Source organism: Numida meleagris, chromosome 23, assembly GCF_002078875.1.
Source record: "Numida meleagris isolate 19003 breed g44 Domestic line chromosome 23, NumMel1.0, whole genome shotgun sequence".
Taxonomy (NCBI): Eukaryota; Metazoa; Chordata; class Aves; order Galliformes; family Numididae; genus Numida; species Numida meleagris.
Genome location: NC_034431.1, coordinates 3,933,586 through 3,960,307, shown reverse-complemented (window position 1 = coordinate 3,960,307; position 26,722 = coordinate 3,933,586). Strand labels below are relative to the sequence as shown.

Sequence of the window (26,722 nt, the reverse complement as noted above, 5' to 3'; positions counted from 1 at the left end):
GCTGGTTTACAAAGCCACCTGTCCTTCACTGAGGTCGGGGGGGGGATCCACTGCACTCGCCGGTGAGTCGCTTATCCCCAGGTTGCTCTGATGGTTTGATTATCCCATCTGAAACGCGTGTGAAGTTGCCCTCGGGTTAGAACGATGCCACTCGCTGCTGTTCGTACCCAAAACGTGAAGCTATCGGCGATGCATCGAGGCGTTGACCACCTCCTGCCCGTGCTCAGTGTTGATCCCATAGAGGTGCCGATCCCGATCGGGTCCGCGTTGGGCTCCGGTGCAGCACGGAGCGGCCGAACAGCGCTTCCCCAGCAGGTGGCATCAGGGCCCCGGCTGAGCCCGGAGCCGGGCTGGGACACGGGGCCTGCGGGAGAGCCTGGGCACGGCCCTGACGGCAACCCCCCCCCAGCGCCCTGTGAGGCACCCCCAAGGATCTGTCCTTTCTTTGCCACCCTTTAAGGCAGCGTAAGAACGGATAGCTCGTAGGACTGGGTATTCCTCGCACCAAGAGCCCTCCCGAGCTGAGCCGTTCTGCTCTGGGCTCTCTGAGTGCTGGGGACAGGGCTCCGGGTGCTGGTGCAGCCCCACGGCCTCGCTGGGTGTCTGGCTTCGTCTGGCAGCGCTGGCTGGAATTTCGGGCTGAGGGAACCAAACAAAATCCATTTTAATTGCTACCGCACGGCGTAATTGCTTATTGATTTTTTTTCTTTTTTTTTTTTTTTTTTTTTCGCATTGTAAAACCGCCCAGGCAGCAAAATGTCATAAACAGACGTCTGTGTTAACATAAGCACGCAGTCGGCTCCCACCAAAAAGCAAAACCGCAGCCCAGCGCTTGCAGAAAAGCAATGACTGCATCAGAGTCTACTTTTGGATTGTTTTATTGCTGCATTAAACGTGGAAATGTGAGCGCAGCCCATTACGAGCACGAGTTAATCTCCTGCACGAGATGGTGGAAGGGCTTTAAGCTTCATGTCATGGCTGTAGTTTTACGCCGTGCTTCTTGACAGCACTGAGCGGATCCTTTGGCAAACGTTCATCAGTGTCACTCTGCCTCATTTTACGTGCACTTACTGCTGCCGAGCATGTTTCCTTCTCCTTTTCCTTTCTATTTTTCAGGATATCCTCCAGTGAATTGTTTTGCCACGCGCAATAAAATATCATTAAAGCAATAAAGAAGCGCTGAGGCCTAATATGCAAATGCTGGGCCTGCCATGAGATGGGAGGTCCCACAGCCTGCCCCACACACACAGCACAGTGCCGGGCACTCTCCAGGATAAAGGCACGGAGGGGTTTATTGCAGAGAAGGTGCAAAAAAAGAGAGATTCCCCCAGGCACGGACCCGCAGTGCTGGAGGCGCTGGTGGACGCGTGTCTGCGCTCCTTTCTTTCTCTTCTTTCTTCCCCAAAAGGAAACCAGAAAAGGAAGCGCAGATGCTCTGCGTGTCTATGTCAAGTGCCATTTAGAAAATGATTTCATCCCACGCTTCCCCTCTTTGCTCCGAACTTCTCCAAAACAACAAACCCATCAAAGGGTTCCCCGCCTTCCGGACCGCTCGCTTCTCTTCAAGGAGGAAAGAGCGCAGCGCTGCGGTCCCGAGCAGCCCGGCCCAGTGCACCTCAGCTCCCCGAAGGAGAACTCCTCTTCTCCCCGGACCCGAGCTGCGAGCATCAGGTACAGCCCCGCACCAGCGCCGGGCATTCCCGCTGGGAGCCGGGCCTGAGCCGGGGCCGAACCCGCCCGCTTCGAATCGCTGTCCGAGCTGTGCGCTTCGTGAGTGCGCGGACATCGCTCCGCTCGCGGTGCGAGATCTCTTTGCGCAGGAGCAGGCGCCGGCGGAAGGATACAGCGGCTGGCGTTGGAGAGGGGAGGGGGAGGAGTTGGTCCGGCCCCGCTCGGCGCAGGCTCCGCCGGGACGCGCCGCTCCCACCCGCGCCGGAACAGGAGGGGCGGCGGTGGCGGCTCGTTCTCTCCCGCAGCGGCGGCAGGACTTTGCCCGCAGCGCGCAGGCCGAAAGGAGAACGGAGCCATCCCGCGCGGGGACGTCGGGCCTCGGCGCCCCGCTGCAGCCCGGACCGGGCATGGCCCCGCGGGCCTAGAGGCGGCGGCAGGCAGCGGCCCCCCCCCCGCCCTGCCCGCCCCCCTCGGGCCGCCGGCGGGCGGGGGGTCGGGGCGGGCCGGCAGCGGGCATGGGCCGCGGGGCGGCCGGCGGGAGCTGAGCGGCCTGCGGGGCGTCCCACCCCCCCCGAGCTGCCCCTCGGGAGCTTCCCCGCTCGGGGGGCGTCCAGGGGAGCGGCTCTTTGCTTTTCGCTGAAGTTTTTCCTCTTCCGCTTACTTCCGCGGGCTGGATACTGAGTGACTGCGCGAAGAGTTTGGGATTTTTTTTTTCCCTTTTTTCTTTTTGGTATATATATATATTTTTCTTTCTGAACTGCTTTTCTCGGTGCATGCCTCCCCCGAAGCGGGGCTGCAGCTGGGCCTCGGGGCGGCGGGTGGCCGAGCCGCACTGACAGCCCCGCCGTGATCGTACCATGTAAATTGGATAGCACGAGCTCTGGCCAGAGGCTCCAATGAGTGGCACACAGCCCGCAACCACGGACAGGTCAGTATGCAGCGATCCTGCGCAGTCCGGGCTCTGACTTCGGTGACGGTGCTGAAAGACGGGCTCTGGAAAACGCGATTGGATCCGGGTTTGCGGGGATTGCTTTGTGCCCGTCGAGGCAACCGAGGCCGTGGGACGTGCGGTGTTTCGGGTCCCGCTGCTCCCAGGGGCAGGAGCTGTCGCCTGGGCCGGGTGACAGCGGAGCAAGCAGCGCTGGGTGCTGCCTGCAGGGATGTGCAGCCATCCCGTGCTGCAGCCGGGGTCAGCCCAGGTGAGGCAGCGCCGCTCAGCCGGGCCTGGGCCCCCACCCGCCTCGCAGGGTTCTCCTGCCCCTACCTGTGTGCTTTGGGGGCAGGTGGAAAAAAACACGGCTTCTTTTTTGAGGGGGAAAATAAAGAAACGGAGCGGGGAACCCCTGTCGCGCTTTTTGAGGCAGAGTGGTGGGATTGTTTATGTCGGGGAGCTGTGACAACTTGTATTTCTTGATACTGGCAAGCAGAAAGAGTTTCCCTTTCGCTGTGTTTTTTTTTTTGCGTTTGGTGTGAACGCCTGTGAGACGAAGGCCTCGCTTCCTGGGCCCTGCGTGGCCAGCCCCCCAGCAATGGGGCGTGGGTCGGGGCTGTGGGTGCCATGGGGCGCTGGGTTTTGGGGGTGGTGAGCTGGGAGCTGCCTCCAGGCTTCACCTGTATCTCTCCCAATGGTTTTTGTCCTAGGAGATCAACTGGAAAAAAAAAGAACATTTTTTTCCCCCTCTTGTAGTTTATGTAGATGAACATTGGCGGACATCTGTACTGGAGTTGCAGGGCACTTTTCTCCGGTATCAAACAAGACAGTGATGGTGTGAAGGCAGCGGTGTGCCCAGGGCTTTGTGAGGAGGCTGTCATGGGTTTAAGGCAGGTTGCAGGGCACCATCGAAAATGAAAAACCGGGATTCTCGTAGCAAGAGCAGCTGAGCGGTGCGTGAGGACGGGGAGCTGAACTCGCTTGTTAGTAAAAACAAAATACTTTCCATTATGGGATGGGAACGGCCCAATTGAAAACGGAGCGCAGACCCAAAAAAAAAAAAAAAAAAAAGCCTCCGTTTCCTTTTGCGTTCAGTCATGTGGAGTGGGTGTGTTTGTGTTCGCTGCTCCCTGGGGGCTCTGGCTCAGAGGACCTCGAATGCCAGGTGAGGAGCTGCCCCTGCGGCCCCAGTGCTTGGTGCTCACGGTGCTGGGGAGCTCCCGGCCCCAGGAGCCCCTCAGCTCTGGGGCGCTGAGCCCTGACACCCATTCATTCCCTGGTGCAGCTTTCGGAGCTGGATGTGGTGCCCGTGTTCCTGTGGCACAGACCTCTGCTTGCTGCCTGCTCGGTGTTACCTACAGCCTTGCACAGGGTCCGCGTGGAGGCATTTTTTGGTCACCGTTGTGTTGGTGAAAGCTTGTTTCCCCTTCTGCACAAGAAACATCTGTATGGCCTCTTTATGTCCAGCTCCCAAGTGTGGAATGTAAAGCAGGTGCAATATAAATAAACCCGGCGCTTCTGGTGTCATTAGAGCAGCACAAGTCATGTGATGGGTTTAATTCTCTCTTTATTTATCAGTGCCCTTCCTTGGTGCAATCAGGCTGGGAACTGCCTTAAAAACATAACAACAAAACTCAGCTTGCCTCTGTGCCAGAGGTGTTGTGAACATAGTAGGGCAGCACAGGCCTGCATTTTTCTCCACGTGAGCTTTATGTACTTGGCTTTTATATTTATATAGCTGCTTAAGACAGCCAGTGCTTCCTTGTGCATCCCTTTGGTTTGAGGTGGCAGTCACACCACGTTATATAGCCTGTGCTTTTGACAGCTGTTCGGCATCCCCATCGTCCAGGTTGCACTTGTCCCATCCTTTGTGTGTTCTGTGTCATTTACCTCTTGGTGGTGGTGCCATGTATGGCAGCAAAGTATATACATAAATTAGAAGGAAAGTAGAAATGGCCATTTCTGGCGCTGCTCTGTAGCCAGCGCGATAAGTGGTATTCTCATTAGCGTGATTTCTTTTTTGTCTCATGGTGTTTTCTTCTTTTTCTTCTTTTTCCCAGTGGATCTCAGCATCTGAGACTGCTGAAATAGTTTTCTCTGGGTGTTAAACCCAACTCGTGTTGATAATGGCTGTGCTGTATCCCCAGCTGGGGCTCTGTTACCCAAAGCAATGCTGTTTTCCTACCTCTTCTTCCTGCATTGTCTTAGGGTTGCAGGACAGTGAGTGGTTGGGCACTGGGTGGAATCCCAGGTGTTGAGCACAGAGACCACAGATGCTGAGGCTTCTGAGAGCGTGACGAGGCTCAGCAAAGCCAATGGAGAAGCATCTGATAGGGGCCATTCCTGGTCAGCTCCTCTGCTGCTGGAGAAAGGAGGTGATCTTGTAAAACGGTGCTGGAGGTGAGAAATGAATGCACGAGCAGAAAGTGGCCCAGGATGGGGGTGGTGTGAGCCGTGCAGGGCTCCGAGCCCTGACATTCACTTCCCCTTTTCTCAGGATGCTCTTTGACTTTCTCAGCTGCTGCTTTTCATAACCCCGCTGCCCAGCGGACCGTACCTCGCTGTTCATCTGCGGCCTCATTGCTCTGAAGCTTCATGTTTGCAAACACTTACACCCTCTTAATTTCATATTCTCTTTGCTGCGCTGCGTTTGCTCGGAGGGCGGCATTTATCTGAAGCCAGCAAGTCTTGGGGTGGGCACCTGCTCTTGAGCTCTTTGAGTTGGTGAGGGAACACAGGGCCATCGAGGGGACGTGCAGCAGGTATCTCAGATAGGTCAGGGCTTGACAGAGCATCTTCTCTTCCACTCTGGATTTAGGAGGGATTTGCTGTGCCGTTAGCCTGCAGGTTTCCATGTCCATTCAGCCCCGCGCTCCTGTCTCATTACCTAGGCTGCATTTCTGGTGCTGGGGTTGCAGAGAGGCGGGGGGGACTGTGCTCTGGGGGCCATGCAGCAGGTACAGCATTGGGTTGCCAGGGCTGGAGGAGGCCTGTGTGCCGTGGAGGGGGCCGTCCTCTTGCTGCCTCGGGGCGTTGCTGCGTGGCTGCAGCCGGCAACACATGGCGGAGGAGATAAGGGCTGTGTTCTTTGCAAGGACGTGCTGGGGCTGGGATGGAGCTCAGCCATTTGCAGGCTCTGGTTGGCCGCTGAAGGATGATCAGCGCGCTGCTGCTGTATCCTGTTATGACACTAAAGAGATATTTGCGTGCAATTAATATATATATATATATATTTTTGTCTCATAGTTCGCTGTATTTTTCTTCCTGTAACCGTTCCAAACGCGCTGCAGAGTGAAACAATTGCCCGGCTGCAGAACTCGCCTCTGCTTCCTGCTGTCTGCTGAAGCTCTCTGTAGGAATGGGTGCCCTTGCTGCTCTCAGAGCATCTTGTTGGGCACTGATGGCCCTTCTCGTGCAGTTGCCTTCAAATGGATTTTATTTATAACAGCGCTGTAGTTTCTGTTGCTATGGTTGGAAAACAGGAGAGGTAGAATTTACACATAATTACTCCTGGGAGGCTCTTAATTGCTGATTTGCTCCTCACTTGGTACTAAAATAGGTTCTAATTGTTTCTTATCTGCTGAGATGCACTTTCCCTGTCTGTGGCTGTTTGTAAGACCCCGGTGTCATTGGGACTCCTTTAACTGCACGGTGGGGGAAGGGCTCCTTTTGGTCACTGGGACAGGAGGAAGAACTGGACAGAAAGTCACAGTGCTGCTGAGTTGTTACTGGGTAGCTCGATGCTATGACTGCGTTTACTTAAAGAACTTAACAAACTCATCTCTATTTTGTTTTCACTGAAGCTCCCTGAGGTTTGCTATTGGCCGGGAGAGAAGCAAATGCTCCCACCTGGTGCTGCATAATTTATGAGGCTTTTTACTAGAGACGGGAGTTGAGGTGAGCTTGATTTTCTAGTTTTGAATAGAGCTGTGGGCGTCGTGATGATTTGGGTGGAGGCAGGAACGGCATTTCGTGTTAGCCCCATTGTATAACTCTCCCTGCGTGCGCACAACTTCTGCTACGGCGCTGGGTAGTATTTAGGATGCGTAAATCAGGAGCAGTACTGGATGTGGGCTGCTTCGGTGTCAGACTCTTAGAAATCTTGGTCAGATCTGCAGCAGTCGGGGCACAGTGGATGCACTCGGCAGCAGAAGTACTCCCAGAGCCCATTGCTGGTCCTGGCAGCGCTGAGCACCGCCTTCCTATTCACTCCCCAAACTATTACCTATCATACTGTGAAGCAGGGCTTCAGGCACTGAGTACAGGCAGCCCACCTGAAGGTAGTGCAGATGCTGCACCCTTGTACCAGTTGTTTTACATATTTCATAGCTGTATCCCAAGGTCTTTCCGGGTCACGGCAAGGAGGGAATCTGTTGTTTTAAGTGCTTGATGTGAATGCTGCCTGGTGGGCAGCATCAGCACTGCTCCTTGCTGTCCCCTGGAGCTCTGCAGCACCACCGGGGGCTTTTGGCCATTTGCTCTTCTTGCTCGCATCCTTCAGCCCGCCCTGCAGCCTGGGGCTGTGCAAAGTGCTGCCAGGAGAAGTGGTCTTTGCCTTGGTCTGGAGACTGGGTTGTCTGCTCGAACCTCCAGGTGGTTCTTCTGGGTCACCAGCACGTGTGCTGGCTGTGCTGCTTGAAAGGTAAGCTCAGGCTTTTGCTTTCAGCCTCTGGCCCCCAGGTTTCTTACTTAAAACCTCTTCCTTCCCTCTGAAAATTGGTAGCAAGGGAGCGACTGATGCGTCCCAGATGAATTTTTAGGCTGGGTGACCTGAGATGCTGGTAGAAGAGCACCTGAGGCTCCCAGGCATCCCTATGTCAGAGCACTCTCCCTTGGCTCACTCTGCTCCTGGTACTTGGTGTCCTTGGAAGGAGGCAGATCTTCCTCTTGCAAAGAGAGGTGATACTGCATTGCATTTTATTTTGCAGCCCTGCTCTGGATAATTACTAGGTTTAAAGAATGGAAATGCTGGTTCGTGTCTCAGCTTGATTAAACGAAGGGTCAGGAGCCGGGACGTGGCGAGTGCCTCAGCTCAGAGTGAGGGAGCAGAGAAGTTATTAGTGAAATGAAAAGGGATGTGAAACCTGCGGTGTTTGATGAGGAATGCACGAAGGGTAAAACACAAGGCAGGATACCGAGACGCGAGAAATAGGAGCAGCACTTCTAGAGAAAGGCAGGAAGAAACAAGGTTTGCTTCTTTAATTAAAATAAATACGTTAAAAGGACAGGAAAAAGCAGTGTCCTTATTTTATGTTTAAATGTAAGCATAATTAAAAATAGGATAAACAAAACAATGTCCAGGCTTTGACGTTCACAAATAGTCTCCTCGACGTCGCTGGTGCATTGTTAGTGCCCTGCATCCTTTTTGGGAACGTTCTCAGTGTTTTGTCTGTTGGGGAGCAGCGGGCAGGAACCCTCCCGTGGCTGTCTGCAAGGCTGCAGAGTAAGAAGTGATGCTGTTTACATTTGTTGGCAAATGCTTAAAAATGGTCTGAGGAGCTATTTTAAGCTTTGTTTTGACAACGCTGGAACTCGCGGCTCGGTGATGTCAGTCGGTGAAGGTACTTGGTTAAATTGCTCAGGCACTGGCAAAGCTAATGAATGGGGTTGTGCATGTGAGATGGAAAAGACCCTCAGGCGCAGCGTGTGAGTTCCTGTATTTGAAATAATTCGGTTGTAATCTATCTGAATCATTGTCATATTTGTTACTTGGATGCTGCAGTGTCCTCCTGGAGGGTTGCCGTGTCCCTCCCCTTGCAGCACAGCGTGTCCTGGCCCGGAGCTGCCCCTGGGCCTCGGTTCATTTCAGGCCTTCAGAAAAACGAACCTTTTATGATCAGGGCTATGTGAAAGATAGGAAGAGCTGTGTGACCCCACCCAAAGGGCCACGTTTGGTGGTTGTAAGCAAGTCGCGGTGTTGATGTTGATCCTAGCAGAGAATCCCAGGGTATGGGAGCTCTTGGTTGTTGGCAGCTGGCAAAGGAAACGTGGCTTTGCAGGGCAGATCTTGGGTTGGTGTCCGTCTGCTGCTGCACTCTTGAAGTTTGCCCTAGAAGCCTTCAGCAATATCGGTGGAAGCCTGGCTTGTTATCCCAAGTCCCGTTCCTCCTGGAAACCGTGAGCAGCAGCACAGCTAATCCTGTTTATGAGAAGCTGATTTTGAGTTTATTTGTAGACTGTGTTTGTGGTATCGCAGGCAGTTATGTTGCTGAGAGCTTGGGCAGCTTCCCAGCGAGGAGCAGTAACCTGTGCAGAGCACGGTGCTGCGTGCTGGGGTCCTGCAGGAGGGCTGAAAGCAAACACTTCCCAGCTCTGTAATAATGCGCTAGGCTGATCCAAGAGAGGCAGAGGATCGAGTCCACCACTCCCATAAACGTGCAAGCTTCAACCTGCAAGCCTGCCCCGAAGGATCTGATGGCTGCTCCAAGGCTTTCTGCCCTGTTAGGCTGGTGGCTGCTGGGACGGGGTGATGGCAGCGTGCAATCTGCTCGCAGCGCTGCATGGCACGAGGGCACCGAGGGCTCCAGGGACGTCCTGGTAGGGGAGAGTGAGATCAAAGCTGCTGGGAAAAGGGGGGGAGGAGGAGAAAATGGAAGGAGGGGAGCTGTAATGAGCAAGGAGAAAAGGAAATAGGAAAAAGCTGCAATGCAAGACATGAGAAAGTCAATAGGAAACGAGCGAGAGGGATAGAAACGGGAGAGCTGGTGGCAGCTGCCGGATATGAGAGAGGTTTCCTGCCTGCCGCTGCCTTCTGGAGGCACACGTCAACAGCACAGGGCCAGGAGCTGCTGGTGGAAGGCGAGAACTGCCAGCCAGAGCCTGGAGCACAGCCGTGCTGACTGCTGGGGTTCTGGTGGGAGGAACCCTGTGATCCTGGAGGGGCTGTGGGTGCTCAGGGCCTTCTGAAGCTGCCCTGGTTGGGGTGGCAGCAGTGGCAGGAGCTCCAGCCCTTTTACTGGGGGCCTTTGGAGCGGGAGGTGTGGCTCCGAGCCCCGCAGATCGGGCAGCTTTTTCCGCCCTCTGAACAATTACTGTGCGGTGTCTGAAATTAGACGATGACTTCAGCCGACAGTAAGTTGCTGTTCTCGGATTGTTTCAGATTTAAAAAAGGGCGTTCCCCCCCCCCCCCCCCTTGCTGCCACAGAGCGTGCAGCCGTCCGGCCTGGTGCGCGCGGGCGCCGTGACAACATGGCGGGAACCGTGCTAGGGAAGAAGAGGACGAATTTGTGTGATGTGAACTGATGGGCAGAGAGAGTTGATCAGCACGGCCGCTGTGTGCCCGAGGATCGGAGTTCTTAGACGGCTTAGAGGTCTCGGGATGGCGAGGTGCAGCGCGGAGCTGGCAGCGTGCTCCTGCTGACTGCTGCCACACGGCGCTGGGCTGTGGTTTGCCCTGCGCAGTCCCTGCGGTTTCGGCAGCGGATGTGGTTGGTGTGGGCGCAGATCGGAGCGGAGCAGCGCGCTCCATCGTTTTGGCTGGTGCAGGTGGTGGTGGTGCGGGGCCGCAGCGGGAAGAGCCGGCCGCGATTGTTGTGGGATCGTCTTGGTTTCCAGCCTTAGGATGCGCTGCGTTCGGGAGGTGCTGGCAACACGGGGGCCTTTGTCACAGGCTGCAGCTTTCCCCCGTGCAATGCGGAACCAAGGGAAGCGCCTGGCGGTGCTGCAGGAAGGGGCACTTTGCTCCAGGTGCTCTGCTTCAATAACCCCTCCTCAGCAGCGGCCCTTTGCAGAGCGCTGAATAGCCGCAGGTTTTACGCTCTCTGAAGTTCTTTCTCTGCAGTGTTCAGCCCACTCACAGTATGGAAATAAAAAGCCCGTCATACTTCCAAAAAGCAACCCCCCCCCCCGCCCCCCCAAAAGAAGAGCAGGCGTGCTTTTCTGTTCAGGCTTTTCTGTTCATCCAGTGGAAAGATGGAGGAATGTTGGTGCTCGCTTTAAACTGTGGAATTTTGTTTACTTTGGATGTTAACCAGTGCAACTTCAGCTGTATGTATTGCTTAGCAAACCTTGACCTCCTCTCCCTTTTCCTCTTAGTAGGCTTATTATCAAGTTTTACACTCATCCGTGAGACATTAGCTGTGGGTTTTGGTGTCTGCACCTGTTCCCCGGTGCTTTTGACTCCCACTCTGGAGCTGGCTCTGTGCCTGCGTTCTGCCTGCAGTAACCCAGGTGCTTTGGGCCAGGAAAACACTTTTCCCAGCGGTGTGCAGTCAGGGAGTTGTTGCTGCTCTGGGCTTGGTATGATGCCCTGGGCTGCTCGCACGCAGCCGTTCAGCTTTCTCCCTTCCCCTCTCCCTTTTCTTCCTCGATGAAATGTCTGGTCGCTGGTTTCTTGCATATGTGGGAACTCGGCTCATCTCAGCTGCCTGAACTCAGCAGTCGGGGTGGCACTGCACACCGCTCCAGTCTTGGGGCTGTCTGTCAGCTGCTGGTGGGCAAGGGGCATGCCCAGCACGTGGGGTGCACTGGGGCCGGGGAGGAGGGCACGTGGAGCACGCTTTGATGCAACACAGAGGGAGTTGTGCTATCTGCAAGCATGGCTGGCCTTCAGGTGGAGCTGATAAGAGGAACAAGCATGACGTTTCCGTAGGTAAGCTGCATGCATTCGCTGCTTAAATGGAAATGATTCTTTTTGGTATATTTGAGCAAATGTTATCTGAGGAGTGACTGCAGTGACTGTGTTGGAATTAGCTTGGCTGTTGTCCCTGCAGAGGTGAGAGCAGGAGGGCTCCTGCAGGGCTGCAGCAGTGCCCAGCTTGGGGTGGAGATGGAGAAATGATCCATGCACTTATCCCGTGAGCCCCAGCTCTGGGGGAGATGTCCACTGCGCTGATGCTGCATGAGCAGCCCTGCTCTGGGGTGTCAAAGCGAGAAGCACATGTGCTCTTGTAGTTCCAATGTCCAAGCCCTTCATTTTCTTCCTGGCCCCCTGCGTGGCATGCTTGGGGCAGGGTGAGCCCTGTGAACAGCCCTGGAAAGCACTGTTCATTATGCGCTGCCTGGAGGGCAGAGGAGGAATTGTCAATAGGACGGACTCGGAAATAAAATGAGTTCTGGGGGAGCTCAGGCAAACTGAGCCAAAGCTCACAGACAGTGTCTGGAAACACCGTGAGCTCTGAACATCGGCGGTTGTATTTCCCTCGTCGTGCTGGAGCAATGGAAGTGAAATAGGTTCCAGTGCATTCAAGAAATGGATCTGTGCGTTTTCAAAGCCTGGGGCTGTGAATACAGGTACTGATGCCGTGCATTGGGTTGTTTCCTGCTGTCAGACCTGGGGAGCATGAGGCTGCCGACGTGAATACCGTGATGCTGAAGGCAGTGCTGGCTGTTGTGTGGGACTGACACTTCGACGCCGTCCGTATCCTTTAATTTTGGGGTTGTATTGCAGTGTAAAGCCAGAGAGGGATGAGAGCTGCGGTGCTGTGAGAAGGAGCTGCAGAAACCTTTGGAAAGAATGAGTCAAGCTCTTTTTCTTCCTGGTTCTTGATACACAGTTTATTGGGCCTCTGAGTATTTATTGCTGAAAGCTTCCTGCTCTAGAGCACACCACGGCTCGGTGCTGTTGCTGCTGGAGCCGTGTTGTTGGGTTGGGTTTTCATCTCTTTGCATTCTAACCCATTTCTAACACAATGGAGCAGACCTGCTCTTGGAAAATGGAGTGTCCCTGCTCTCGTTTCTCTCTCTTTGGAAAATGTGATCTCTCTCTCTGTGGGTTGCTGTGCTGCTTTGGCGCTGCTTCACGTTGGGATTTGGTGACTGGCATCACTTGTGTGTTTTGGAGCTGTTTTTCTGCCACCGTTGCAGGCTGATGGGAATCAGTTAAATGCACTTCAATGGCAGGATAAGCAGAAATTGTTTATATACGCTGTTCTAAGATGCTGAGTGGCTTCTAAAATTGCTCATGGTAAAAGATCAAGGAAGGAAGCAGTGTGACCTTTAGATGAAGCTCCATATAGCCCATTTTCCTATGCCAGAAGTCAGCGCAGGCAATGAGAGATGGAGGGAACTGGGGCTCATGCTCATGAAGTGTTTTTTGCTTCTTGCTTTTGCAGATAGGTACTTTTTTTTCTTATTTTCCTCACAAATTCAGCACATTTGACAGCTGCCTGTGAACCTTGTTTGCTTTGGGTCAGTTCCGAACTTGGGTTTTGCCTGGCATCCCGTGGGTGCCCTGGGCTCCATGCAGCAGGTCCTGAAGCTGTGGTCACCGCTGCACTGAGAACATAGGGGCACCTGCAGGGATTTCCCATCCTGTGGCCCGGCCACTAAAAGCTTTCAGTTAATTGTGCCAAACTACTCTGAAGCCTGAAGGCTTGCAGGTTTTTTGGCATTATTGTCCTTTGCTAGCCTTTAATGGCATCATATATGCTAAGTATCCGTGACTTATTTTCTGCCCAGTACGGATTTCAGATGGAATGGCTGCTCAAACAATCCGGGGTCTGCTTGTCCTTCAGCAATTGTTGGCCTGCTCTCTTACTGCAGAAACAATTTCCTGTTTCTCTACCTCAGTTTCCTATTTTTCAAACTAAGTTACGGTCAAGGCATGTTCCTAAGAAGCTGAAATAACGAAAGGTTTGCATATGGGAAGCAGTTGCTTTGTGAAGTTATTGCTTTACCTGCTGTAAGCTCTCCTGAAATTGCTCTGCGTGGCAGAAATTCCTGGGGGGGAGCTTCTGTATCTCTGACTTCCACTGCCCGTTTTGCAATGCCCTGTGCTGCAGAAATGCTTTCTTAAGTGCTTTGTTCTTCCAGCCCGTCCACAGAGCAGGGCCAGAAGTAGCCAAAGAGGAGATGCATTGGCTCTAAGCTGCAGCCCATGGAGCTTTGGGAGGTGACAGCCACGTGTGTCACCGCCAGAGCTGGGCTGAGGGGTTGTGCTCAGTCCTGGGAGGGTGGAAAAGGGGCAGAGCTGCTTTGCGTGCTCCAGTGCAGCACTTGTGACATGGCAGCTTCTCGGGAGCTATTTGCATGCTGGAGAGCAGAGTGCTATTTTTGTGCTGGGGAGCACGCAGCTGTTTCTCAGATGCATGCAGACAGTGCAGGTGATCTGGTGGGCTCTGTGTTACTGCAGTGTCCTGCTGAAACATGTGAGATTTTTTGCATATCTATACTTTCACATTTATTCTCTTTCTCTCTCTCAAAAAAAAAAAAAAAAAAAGACAACCCATACAAAATAGTCATTTGCAAGTTCCTGTTTATTTAAGATGGGAAGGGATAGCTGTTGTTGCTTCGTGTAAAAGATAGGAGGAATCAACATCCTGAGCCTGTAATGGCCCATAATGGGCTCAGGGTGCAGGAAGCTTGCTGCTGCTGCACGCCCTTAGCCCCTGAGACCACAACCAATGTGCAGGGCGGTTCTTTCAGCTGCTTGCTGCGTTCAGGCACCATGCTTCACTGTGGAAGTGCAGCTGCGAGCTGCTCCTGGTGGCAGTTTCTTGCAGGGGTGTGGGCTCTGTCCGTCCGTCTGTCCGTCCATCCTCTGGGGACTGCTTCACTTCCGCTGGATGGAGCTCTGGGAAGCTGATCTTTTCCCATGTCTGGCTCCTTATTGGGGTAAAGGTCTGTGAATTCTGCATAAATATTTACCGTATCCCATCCTAACCAGCCGAGAGCTGCTAATGCTGTTAGTTAACAACAAGAAGAGCTTTGCTTGTTTTGCTTGGGGGTGTGTGGCTTGTATACGGGCAAGAAGAAATGCGTTCCTTCATCAATAGAGAGTGAGCGAAGGAATAGGGAGCGAAGCTGGGGTTATTTGACAAAGAATGGTGGAACAGAGATAGGAAAATCCTGGAATATTAAACCTGGAATGTAAAGGCGGTGTAGCGCTTTAGAAGCACTGAAATAACTTTACTGCCTTAATGTTTTGTTACACTGGCTAAATGAGCATCTGCTTATTCTTTCACTGTCTTTCCTATGTTCTTAGGAGGTGTTTGGCTGCTGTTTTTTTTTTTTTTTCTTTTAAATGGTGTGGAAAGTGGCATAACCATTCCATGTTTTCTCTCCATGTCCTTCTTTCCTTTGTCATCTGGGACTGTAGGAATCCAGGTAAATTTCAAGCAGGGACCTCACGTTTCCAGCCCTATCCATAGCCCCGCGGTCTCTGATTTCTTCTAAAAACATGCTTGCTTTTTTGGTCCGAGATTTATTTATTTTTTCCAGATTGTTTTCTTCTTATGTCCTGTGGCTGAGAGAGTGTGGAGGGAAGGAAATCTGGGAAATCGGGGTAGGAAGCGAGATAGAAGCTTCCATTCCTGAGCCTTTCTTGTTTTTACACCGTTTCCTGGCAGCTGCGTTGGGTTGTACTTGAAAGGAATGCATTGTGTTGCTTTTCCCAAAATCTGCAGATAAAATATCAATCAAAATTAATACCCTACAGTTATAAGCCTCAGCCAGAAACTGCAGCCAGCAGTGAAGCCTTAGCCTGCAGTGATCCTGCTGGCTTACAATCCTGTGTCAAAGTCAGGCATTAATGTGCCCGTCCCTATTGGGAGTGAGTAGGAGAACTGGCTCTCAAGTGCCAATGGAAATACCATTTATTTTCCCAAGTGTCGATGCCAGAGTGAGAGTTCTGATGCTTACAGGGGCTGAAAATGTCCCCTGTGAGATGAAGGCCCAGCCCAGCCCTGCAGTGTATCCACGCTGTGTGTCTCTGTGCACTGACCCGGATGCTTTCGAACCAAATACTCTCCATGCAGATCTGAAAAGCAAGCTCAGGCCGGGAAATGACTGCATGCGTAGAAGCAGGGAGCAGATAGGGGCAGGAGCTGCTGCCTTTGGCTTCCTGTCTGCTGCGTAATTGCAGCCGTGGTGCAGCTGTGGCTTTGAGGTTATATTTGGTACCGGCACGCATTGTGCGGGGCGGCACAGGAGGAACGTTTTGGTTCACGATATCTGAGGGATTGCTGTTAATACAGTGATTTACTGCGGACTGATCTTAATAATGGCCCCTGTGATTTGGGAAGGGCGTAGAACTGTTTTAGGAGCAGCAATTGAAACCGCCGAAGATGAGATGGAAAATAAAACGAGACAAGTGGTTTTGTGGCGAAGGGTACCCCGGGAATGTCGCATCCCCTCCTGCCCGTGGCCCGGCCACTGTGAGCGCAGCGCCCAGCATTGCGCTGCCTGGGGCACGGCTGCAGCCCTGGGAAGATTTACATTAATCAAACACAAACGGACAGCGTAGCGTGAAGAAATTTCTATCCCGCTAGCAACGCTCACAAACTTCATTAGGTTATTGGGGCAGAAAAAGAAAACAGCCCCTTCCCCCTGTGCTCCTTTGGCCCAGGGCTCGGCCAGCTCCCTGCCCCCTGCTCTGACCTCTGGGCTCCTTTCCTGGGCTGGCAGCAGGCACGCTTCCATTCTCACCCTCGTGTGTGTGTCTGTGTACGTATATATGCACGCAAAGATCTATCTGCATACACACAGACGTGCGCAGGCACATAAAGGTATATGTAAATATACATCAATAGATACGTGCAGCATATATACAGACGGTCTATCCCCAGAGCACAGACAGCTCTGTAAGGGTGGATGCCGCTGCTGGAGGAGGAGGAGTTTATTCCATCCTGGCAGCGGAGCGATCGAGCGATGCTGCTCGAGGATGTGTGAGCGTGGAAGGAATCGGGGAGCTTCCAGGAGGGGAGGTGTGCACGGGGAGGGCTGGGTGGCAGCGTGCTCCCCCTGGACGTGGGCCTTTGGGATCTCCCTGCGCTCTCAGTCTGGCTGGTGAACCAGGTAACGTGGAGTCTTTGTTCCTTTTCATGTGAACGTGCTGAAAGATGAGGGAGTCGTTCCTTGAATGCGGAGGAGGGAGAGAGAGGAAGAATTTTTCTTTACATCTGTTGGAAAAAAGAAGGGAGGGAAAGGTTTAGGTTTTTCTCTCGTGGGGTTTTTTGTTTTCATTCTATTAATAGCTGCTTTGTGAGCCTCAGTTCCTCTTTTATTATTTTCATTGTAAAAATGGCCAATTAAATACGGTGTTAGGAGAATCTGTGTCTTGGTGTCTCAGCTCAGGAACAAAGGTTTGGCAGCGAGGGAGCAAGCCCCGGGTGCAGCCCCCCCCCCCCCCCCTCTTCTCTCAGATCCCAATGCTGAATTACCCCCCAGCCCTCTGCATCTGAGAACCTTCTCCTGGCTTTCAATGAATGAATGCGATTTTGACGAGCTGACATCTTATGCACGTTGATATTACATACTGGCGTTGAGGAAACCATCTTTGAGACGTTTCTTTTTGTGCTGAGAATGGTTTTCGCCGATCTTTTCCCTTTATCGGGTTTGTGTTTTAAAAAAAAAAAAAAAAAAAGATGCAAACAGCATCGGCAGAGGACAGTTGTAATGCTGCTCTGGGCAGTGCTGCTGGTGCAGAACAGAGGCTGTTAATACAGCAGCAGAGCATTGGGAGCCTCCTCCCCGCTAGCAATAGCTTCTGCTGAGGCGGGAGTATGAAGATGTGATGTGAAAGGGCTTGGGATTTGTCATCACTGCTGGGGGTTTTTGTTGTAGGTGGTGTGTGCGTGTATGAACGTAAATCTATGTGCAGACATTTTTATGGTGAGAAGTGCCCCAGGCAGCGCAGCTCCGCGCACGGAGGGCGGCTTGCTGGCACCGCGGGCTGCGGGTGCCGGCGGTTCCCGGTTCTGTGCCACGGGAGGAGGCTCCCAGATTCATCGTGGGGTGGGGAGGGAGCTGAGCTGATAGCGGGATGCTGATAGCTCAGTGCTCTGTGCTCTGCTGTGCCACGTCCTGAGGAGTTCCGCTGCCATCGCCTCGTGACGGCCGGTGGGTTTTTTAACTCAGCGCTTTCTTCTTTTCTTATATTTTAACGCAACCAGGAGGCAACTACTAACACGCACGCTCGGAAGCCTATTAATAGCCGTGTGTTCGACTCGTACGTTGTTCTCAGGATCTTGAGCCATTTTACGAGTGCCGTGGCTTCACCTCTGCTTTTTTTTCCCTTCCATTTTCTAGCAGAAGAAGCAGGGCTTGGTGGTGTCAGCGCGCGGTGCTGCTGCAGCCCCTCGCAGCTGGCGGGGCTGGGGTTACGCTGTAAGGTAGGGCAGGATGCAGCGCCCCGGGGGACGGCGTGCCTTGAGTGTCACTGTGAATGCCATCACTTCTCCTGCTGTGAGCACAGAATTGCTCTGTGCTGCGTGCTCGGTAGGTGACCCCTGTGCTTCAGGGGAGGAGTAAAAAGCGGGTTTGCATCTCACAGAAATCTCTCCATTTTTCTTAGCCATGTAAATAAGCGAGATAGCTTCAGCTTTGGTCTGTAGCATAGCTGATCTCCTTGTAGTTCAGTTTACATCAGACGTTTTCTCTTTCTGAGTTCTGACAAGCCTCTTGATACGCAGTCAAGAAATTTTCTGTGGGTGCTTTAAAACAGGAGCTTATACCAAGAGAGGAGCACTTCTGGGCGCCGCTGAAGCAGGTAAAGCAAAATGTTCAATCAGGTGCATGATTTTAATTTAGCCTGTTTTTAATTTAGACAGTTTGGGCTCCTGACGTCACCCTCATTTTGTTGCCCATCGTGTTTACATCTACGTTAGTAAAACTTCACCAGGAGAATTAGCTTCATTAGAAGCTACGGGGGACTGAGAATTAATAATAAATACACCATACAGGTTCAGCAACGATGCGGTAATGATTTCAGTGCTATGGCTTTCATTTAATATCCCATTTTTCCTTGGTGTATGCTGGGCCACTGGGAGCACTTTGCCTTTGGGCAGGTGAAGATGTATTAGCTGTAAATTAGTTTATTGCAGCTGGCAAATACTTAGAAGCTTTGCAAAGGTCGTTGCCTGCACATCCCATGCAGAATGGGTGTAGTTTGGCCAAAGGTTCATGACTGGGTGGGAGAAGCAAAGGCTGCAAATGCTTTTTGGTTGAGTGTCTGCTTAGCTTGGAGCTGATAGATTCCCAGTTCTGATGAGCTGGCAGGTTTGGGGCTTGAAGCGTTGGCATTATGTTTCTAGGCAGTAAATGCCCATTAACCTTTAAAAGAAGCTGACAAGAGAATCAAAGGTAAATTTAAATCATGTCACGGTGCTTTTCTTGGAGCTGATGTTAGCCATGCTGACCTTCTATACTACAGGAGTAACGCGATGACACAACTGAACTGTACAGTAGGTCAGACAAACTGGTGTGATCGTTCCTTTTAAATACATAAATCCATCAGGGAAGGTGCTGCTGATCTATGCGCTGCCGTTAATGTTTCTGGTGCTTATTTCAGGTCTGTTTTAGCAGGAGCTTGGGTCTCCTAAGTCTTTGTTGTGCAGTGGCTGGAAAACAACAGAGCCGTTCCTTCCTGGTGGCTAGAACCTGGGAGCTGGGTGTTCTTCCAGAGGTGCAGTGTTCCTGTGCCAGGCACCGTGCTCGCTCACTCCCCAGAAATGCAAACTCTGGGCCAAATATTCAAATGTGGCTCTGAACCTTGTGCGTAGATTTGCAAAACTTCGAGCTGGATAATTGGAGTCGGTGTTACGGTATTTTGAAAGCTACATTTCCAGTCGTATTGCATGCACGGTGTTGTTGTTTTTTTTTTTTCTTTTTCTCCTCCCTTTCTAAGTGCTGTCTTTTGCTGGTTTTCAGAAGTGCTTCCACACCGGCCTTGCTGCTGGTTCCTACCAACCACGAGCTGGGTATGGCATTAATAGGGAACTGGGCTGCGTGCCTAATGAAATGCACTAGGGCTGGGCAGGCTGGGAGTGATCTCTGAGCCCTCCGCGTGCATTGGAAGTCCCAGGGCGCTCTGTAGCATTGGGTTTCCATGCTTGGTTTAGGAAAATAAAATGGTCTGAGGCAGCGCCCCGTGTTCCTTTGTCTCTCGCTTTGATTTCTCCGTGCCTCTGCCCAGGGAGCTGCTCCAGACTCCGTGTAGGAGGAGTGCTCGGAGGGAGGCGGGGAGCAGCGCTGCTTCCAGCTCTGAGCTGCAGTTCCTGGCAGGCAGAGCAAACATTGCATTTCCCCGTAATTAGCTCCAGTTTACGGAGGCAGGTTGATGCTGAGTGCCACGCCCTGTCTGCGCAAGAACCCGCGCTGCTTTATTTCATTCCTTCGCAGCGGAGCAGGCTGTGTGCAAAGGGATTTCTAGATCATTTTCAGGAAAGGTAAAACCGGAGGAAACATCAGAACACCCTCTGCCGTGTTTTCTTCCCTCAAAGAGCTCGGGTTGCTGAGGCGATATGAAAATGAGGAGAAAAAGGCTATTTTGGAGCTCCTCTGGTGTTGCTGTGCCACGCTGATCTCAGCTCCCTTTCCTCCTTCAGGCGAACTTGAGCTCTCAGTATTTGCCTATAGCCTACTGAAAAATAATTCAATAAGAAAAGTGGGTCAGAACTCCTGGAATCACAAGGCTCGACCTTTCTGCTGTACGCAGTCTGCTCTGTAACGTGTGTAATGCAATGAGAACTTGCAGCGGATGAGCAAATCATGGGCACTTCTTGACAAAGCACCAGATTTTTGCTTAAATCTTTGTTATAACACCTTCTGAAGGCCTTTTTTTAGAAAATAGGTAGAAATAATATACATATTTTTTAGTACTTGTAGTATTTCTTTTTTTTTTCCCATTTCAAATACCTGCATTTTTCTTTCCCTGAGGTGAAAACTGACTGAATCTGGGACTTGAAACCAGTCAGATTGGGAAACAAGTAGGAAATCATCTGTGATATGGCAACCTGAGTTCTTCATCAGCTTCTGAGGAGTTTTTATCCCTACTCGGAACAATGTTTTGTGGCCAAACTGCACCCCTGTTGCTTGAATCTTATGTTTAGGCTGAACCTGAAAGCAGCACTGGGGACGCTGGAGCCACTCGTGTTATTTATGCCCCCTCCCAGTGCCCCCCTCCCCACTTCTGGTTGGTTTGTCTGCTCCTGCCCGTTTGCAGACACTCAACAATCGGTGTCCTTGTGTAGGAAGGCAGCAGCTCCAGGCCTGGAGATGGAAAGCTGATGCTTCCGAGCCTTGGAAGTCAGTCAGGAGTGGAAGAACAGTGCTGGCTGCTGAAAATGTCTCTATCCCGTCCCCTTTGTAGAGTTTCTGAGGGGACTGAGAGTTCTTGCAGGGTCCTGGCTGCAGCAGCAGAGCAGCACAAAGGCCACATTGAGAATGGCTGCTGGGGAAGCCCTCCTTCCTTGCTTGCCCTGTAAATGCAGCTCTTTCTCCACCAAAAGCCCTGACATCAGCTCTTGGAAAAACCCAAGTGCTTGTGTCATGGAAAATAGCTGAGGCACTTGCTTGGGCTCGGGCTGAATGACTGAACTGTGGATGAAACTTCTCTAGAGATGCTTTTCTTCTACCTCTTCCAAATGTTACTGTTTGTAGAGAAATGGAAACCCTTCCATCTGAAATCTGACAGGGAAGGGATGCTAAGGATGGAGCTGCAGTTGGCTATAGTATGTTCCAAGTACGCTGCTTGCCTTTTCTGTTTTCTTGTTTTGTTTTTATCTGTTTAGCAGACACTGTTGGAAGCTCTTTCAGAGGTGAATAGATGTAGCTGCAGAGTGGTAATTCCAAAAGGGAACAGTTTTCCTGTTAGATGGCGATGACTACCTGCATCATCAGGAAATTCCATGTGTCTCCTCCTATGGAGGCAAATCTTCATGTTTTTTGCAGGACATTTTACACAGAGTACTTCTTACATTCTGTTCTTTAACCTTTTTTTTTTTCAGCTTCCCTTGTGCTCTCTTCTCATTCTTGCTTCCAAGATCCAGCTGATTGACTGCAAGAATGAAAGCTTTCTGAATTCTCTGTGGTGGTACTGCTGTGCAACAGTGCTTTTCTGTCCAATACTGCTGCACACGTTTGTATACATATATATTTTAAAGCTCACAGAGGACGCCTCTCGCTGTTGCTCTCACCAGCAATGACAGAATGCTCTTCAGCATCCTCTTACACTGCTGACTTCTCCCCTCATACCATCAGAGCCCTGCTGGCTTTCCAGGCTTGTGAAAAGGCATCTCTTTTTTTCACTCCTTGATTTTATTGAATTGATCTCGCCCCGGTTAAGTGCTTGACTCAGCACTTCTGTTTGCCGTGGGGCTGGTGCCTTGCATTGATCTTTACGCTGATCCATCAAGAAGTATGATGGTGGCTTGCATTGCCTACTGTGTTTTCTGACCTAAAAGCGAAAATGAAGGGTGTACTCCAGTTATGTGTAGAGACATTGCTGGGCCATTGGCAGGTTGGAGGTATGTGCTGATGCTTTGTGAGGACCAAGCCAGCACTGAAGTTGCTGAGAAAGTTTAGAGATGGAAAGAGTGTTGAGTCCCCTCAACAAATACCAGTCCTAAATTCCCTCTGTTCCTGCTCAGAAGGCAGTGACTAGCTCTGCTTGCAAGCTGTTAGTAATCTAAAGCTAATAATGCCACAAACGGTTCTTCCATGAGTCATTGCGTCAGCTGTGGTTGCTGCCTCGGACTCCTACAAAAATAACATGGAAACTTTTATTGCCCAGCTTAGTTTCGCCTCCTGGTGCACTTGCTGCAAGTTCCTGGGATCTGTGTGTTGGTCCCAGGAATCCACACCATTTGGTGCCCTCCTTCATCTGGCTGCTTCTCCATCCACACCTTGCGCTGCAAGCTGTTGTCATCAGTCTGCGCTTGGGATTTTATTTGAGGGGAAAAATCTCTGAGGTTTTCTGAGCTTGTGTGCTGTGCTTTGAGGAAAAGATGCTGCTGCTCTTTAAGTGGATCAGTGCTGGGGCCAGTGAACTCGATGTTGGATCAGCATTGCCCACAGAGGGCTGTGTGCTTGCAGCTGCAGTCTGCGGGCAGCACGGTGAGCTGGAAGGCTTCTGCCTGTGTTTTTTCTTGGTTGCTAATAGTAGCCCACTTGCTGCATCTGTGTCTCTCTCGATCTGCCTGTCATTTGCTATCTCATCAGTTCCTTTTACTCATCTGCTGTCCCATACAGAATGCATCTACCCCATTTTGTTGTAGCAGAAGGCTGCCTTTAGCTGTATATTAAGGTCACGCTGGTACTGCTTTTGTTCAAGTCACGTCACCACTCTCCCATAATACCTTTCTCACGGCTTTTAAGCCCCGCAAATGAGTGCCCTGGTGGATATGTCTAGCTGCAAACTGAGGAGATGCTCACTGTTTGTTTCTCACTTTCAAGAGGAAGTTCTGGAAAATACCCGCAGAATGGCATTTCAAACATTCACGTTTACTGTAATTTCAAGGCACTTCCTTAGCCCTACTAGATTTACACAGAAGATGTAGCATTTTTCTGGCTGCTATCAGTGCAGATCCAACCAGGGTACCAGAAATGCAGCATGATGGGTGCTGAGGGGAGCTGGGTGTGCTAGGTATAAAGGTGTGAGGCTGTCGGGGAAATTTTGTGTCACTCGGGAGTAGTTACGGGATCCATGTAGGTATGTGTAAGCAAGAGGAAAGGAGGAGTCAGCTTCCCCCCAGCAGTGCAGGCAGCAAAGCAGCTTGTTGTGTCACCAAAACTCGTGGAGGTGGTGTTGGCAGAAGGCCTCTCATTGACTAATTACTGGGTGAAACCTTCAGAAGTAGAGTGATGGAATTTTTCAATAGCCATGGTTTGGGGCTTTTATTTTGGGTAGGGGATAAGACTTTAACTTAACCTTTGGTTTTCCACTTCTCTTTCTGACTGTGTGGAAAAGACAAATGAATGAACCTGTAATTGTTTCTCGTCTCCGTTGGGTTCAGGGTAGTTGGGTGATTTTGCTTTTTCCCAAATCTGGAATTCTTTGAGAAGGTTTGTCTGTGACAAGCAGTAACTTATTTAAATGAATCTAATAGAGCAATGAAGAAGCTTCTCTTGCAACTGTTCATCTCCTAATTAAAGATGAGTTCTGTCAAGCAAGCAGTTTTTGGCTGCTCTCTTTTGTGTGGGTTTCACAATATTTCTTACTCACCTCAGCACAAGTTGTAGTAATTTATACTCCACTGTGAAACACACACAGGCCTCGAAATTTCAGGGATGAGAACAGTGAAGCACAGAACTTCTCTGAATCTAAATATTTTTTTCTGTCATCACTTCCGGAGATAGAAATGAATTGGAATCTCATAATATTTCAGAATGGGAGGAACAACAACAACAAAAAAGCCAGCAACCTCAACATGGTTATTGGAGTGCCGTGCTATTTATGGTCAGATATATTTTCAACCTCCAGGGCTGGAATGGAATGCTTTGTGCTGCTGGAGCTGGGGAGCCTTCCTCGCTCGGGTGTGTTTGGACACATAGATCTTCAAACTATCTTTTTCTGGAAGGAAGCATGTAGGCATGGCTCCAGCACTGAATCTCGCATCCATGCATGAGTTGTAATCCAGTGTTACTCGTTCTCAGTACATATTTCTCACTCGGCTTTCTGGTAAATAGGTTTCACCAACGCAGCGTGACTAACAGGGCATACTTCGAGTAATTCGATGCATTTGAGTTACTGAAATTATTTGACCCAGTATTCTAGAAACAGAATGTAACTTGGCTTTTAATTGTTCCTGGTATTTGGGAGGAGAGAGTGGAACAACTAGCTTGAAAATGTGCTGATGTTCATCAGCTATCAGGCAAAATGTCTGCAGGGTTTTATCGTGGAGCCCTAACGTGCCAACACGATGCGGGGCTGAGCCTGCCTCCAGCTGCGGGCCGCACCCTGACGTTTATTTCACGTGGTGCTGAGTGAAGTGACACACTGAGGCAGGTTCGGCGCTGCTTTCGCGTTTAATGTGAGCACGGGTGCTCCTGCGGCCTCCCCAGGCCCGCGGCCTACCCGGCCCCCAGCTCCCCAGGCCCGCGGCCTACCAGGCCCTCCCCGCCGGCCTGCCCACCTCCCTCCCTCCCCGCGGCTCCGGCGCTTCCGGGCAGCTCCGCCCCGCAGCAGGCTGCCGGCAGGACGGGGAGGGCCGGAGCGGAGCCCTGGGATGGCCGGGGTTCTGCTCGCAGGGCTCGGCCTTGCTGAGGGCTGCGGCCTCAGGAAAGCATTCAAATCCTACTCAGAACTCAGCTCCCCGTTCAGATCGAAAGAAATCCTGATGATTTCCGTGCCATTATATAAAAATAAAAGCCGTCAGTGTTTTTGTTATAAATAATTAGCGCCAACAGCTTACATGCATTAAGCAGAAACATCATAACTTCTCGACCTCAAAAATCCCCTGTTTGCGCTTATGCTTGAGCACATAGTAAATAACTCTGAGCTGTTTGGGTAAACAGTGCAGCAGTGAGCCAGTTTTATTTTGTTTGTCAACAGTTCTTTTTGCTGTAGGAGCTTAATTAAGCTCAGAGGTTCTGTGCGCTTGGTAGGAAAGTCTGCAGAATAAACTTTTTCTCTGACATGTTTCATCAAAATATTCTTTAGTGGTGTTAGGACGTTTTTAAGCAAATCAAAAGCAAGTGCATTAGATATTATAATAAAAAGATGTGATTAATCTTGGACGTTTTCCCCTGCCTTTGGAGGGTGATAGATCCTTTCCCTGGACTGCTTTCTTTCCCTTGCTGCTGCTGGATGTAGCTCTGGGTGAGTGCTGCATCTGGTGGGCTGATGGTTGGACCCAATGATCTCAGTGGTCTTTTCCAGACTTAATGACTCCATGATTCTACGATCTGCTTACTGTGCAGCGCTGGGGCCCGGCTGGGTTGTCCTAAGGTGGCTGCTGCGTACTGTGCCTTGGGTCAGATGAGAGAGGTTGTTCCCTGGAACAGGCAGACAGCGTTGTCGGTGTCACGGTAGGGTCACTCACCTGGTGTGTCACCATATGCTCATTTCAGAGCTGTGCCCTATTAGCAGCAAGCGCTTGGGCTCGAGCTGCCCAGTCCCTGGGCTGTATACACAGTTGTTAGCTGAAGAGGGGGATTGGGTGCTTCCATTTTGTGTCCAATTATGTTTTTCAGGTAACTGGGAGGGAGTTAGCTCTGAGGCTACTGTTTCGGGCTGTGCCACTCGGTATATCACAGGGCTAGGTGATGCACATGGTGCAGAAAGGAGCTGGAAACAGAAGCATTTGGGGCAGCCTTCCTGCCTGTGCTCAGGGGATCTCTGTGGGAACGCTGCAAAGTGTCCGGCTTAGCTGAATGTGAGTTAGGGGCTGAAGCTACTGAAAAGTTTTGAGGGAAAAAAAAGAGCTCTGTCTTACGAAAGTACAAGTTGGTGCTTTAGGCTGGGTGGCACACTCCTTGCTCTGTCATTTGTCTGTCGTAATTCAAGGAAAAAAAAAATCCAGGTTTCATAGGTCCTGCTTGTTTCATTAACGAACGCGCATACGCTTCTGCCTGCTTTTGCCTCTGTACTCCTGTTGCTTATGCTATCTGTGTCCCAGAAGTAACATCTGGAATAGTTACTATAATTCCAGCTTAACTTTACACTGTTGTACTTGTCTTAAATTTGACAGTTTCATGAAAGTAATTTAGAGATCTTGTTAGGGAACGTCTGCACGAGCTGCACTATTGCTGGGCTTCATGGAACCTGCACGGGAGGGAGGTAGTGAGAGTGTTGCATCTATAGGAGAATTTTCAGTGACAGTCTGGACCTTCTTCAGATGCTGGATAATCATCAGCAGGCTGAAAAATTGAGCTATGTTAATTTTTATTGATGGATTTAGTTCTTATGAGAGGAAGAGGATCCATGAGCCATTACGCTAATGGGAAAGATAAACCTACTGGACACTGGATTTGGCAGCATTAATTCTGTTTCTGTTCTGTGCTCTGTTGGATACCGTACCTTGATAATTTTTTGCCCAGTTGAGTAAATGGGCCAGTAATTTGCTGAAGTGGAAGAGATTGGTTATTCTCTTCGGAAGGCATTGCAAGTCTGTAAAATAACTTTGTATTTAAACATAAGCATTGATACCAAGTGTAATATTGAGAATCTAAAAACGTTCATTAAACTTGTTGTTTCTTCTTTACAGGTTTCCTCTCAAAAAACCTACAAGGTGAGTTGATGATGTTTGACTTTTTAGCTGCATTGCACATTATAACACAGCATGGTTGAAGGAGGAATGGTTTTTAAAAAAAAAATGTATGCAAGTGTAGATAGTAGTGCCCAGTACGGATAAGACCAGATGAATGCCTAGATTAGGATAGAGTGCTAAAAATTTAGTTGATGATGTACTCAGAGTGCACAGTGCAGTGTTAACTTTCGCTGTGTTTTCGGCCATTGTAGCT

At 50.9% G+C, this 26,722-nt stretch overlaps 1 protein-coding gene across 2 annotated transcripts in view; it reads left to right on the top strand.

The window, feature by feature from the left end:
- Nucleotides 2,203-26,722, top strand: part of ARHGEF12 (Rho guanine nucleotide exchange factor 12) — a 63,543-nt gene continuing 39,023 nt past the window's right edge. The window contains exons 1-2 of one of the 2 annotated variants that reach the window (XM_021376378.1): nt 2,203-2,599; nt 26,467-26,490. In XM_021376378.1, the coding sequence (XP_021232053.1) occupies nt 2,568-2,599; nt 26,467-26,490 (56 nt within the window). In that variant the 5' untranslated portion in view covers nt 2,203-2,567. The remainder of the gene's footprint in view (nt 2,600-26,466; nt 26,491-26,722) is intronic. The other variant, XM_021376377.1, reaches the window with a different exon arrangement.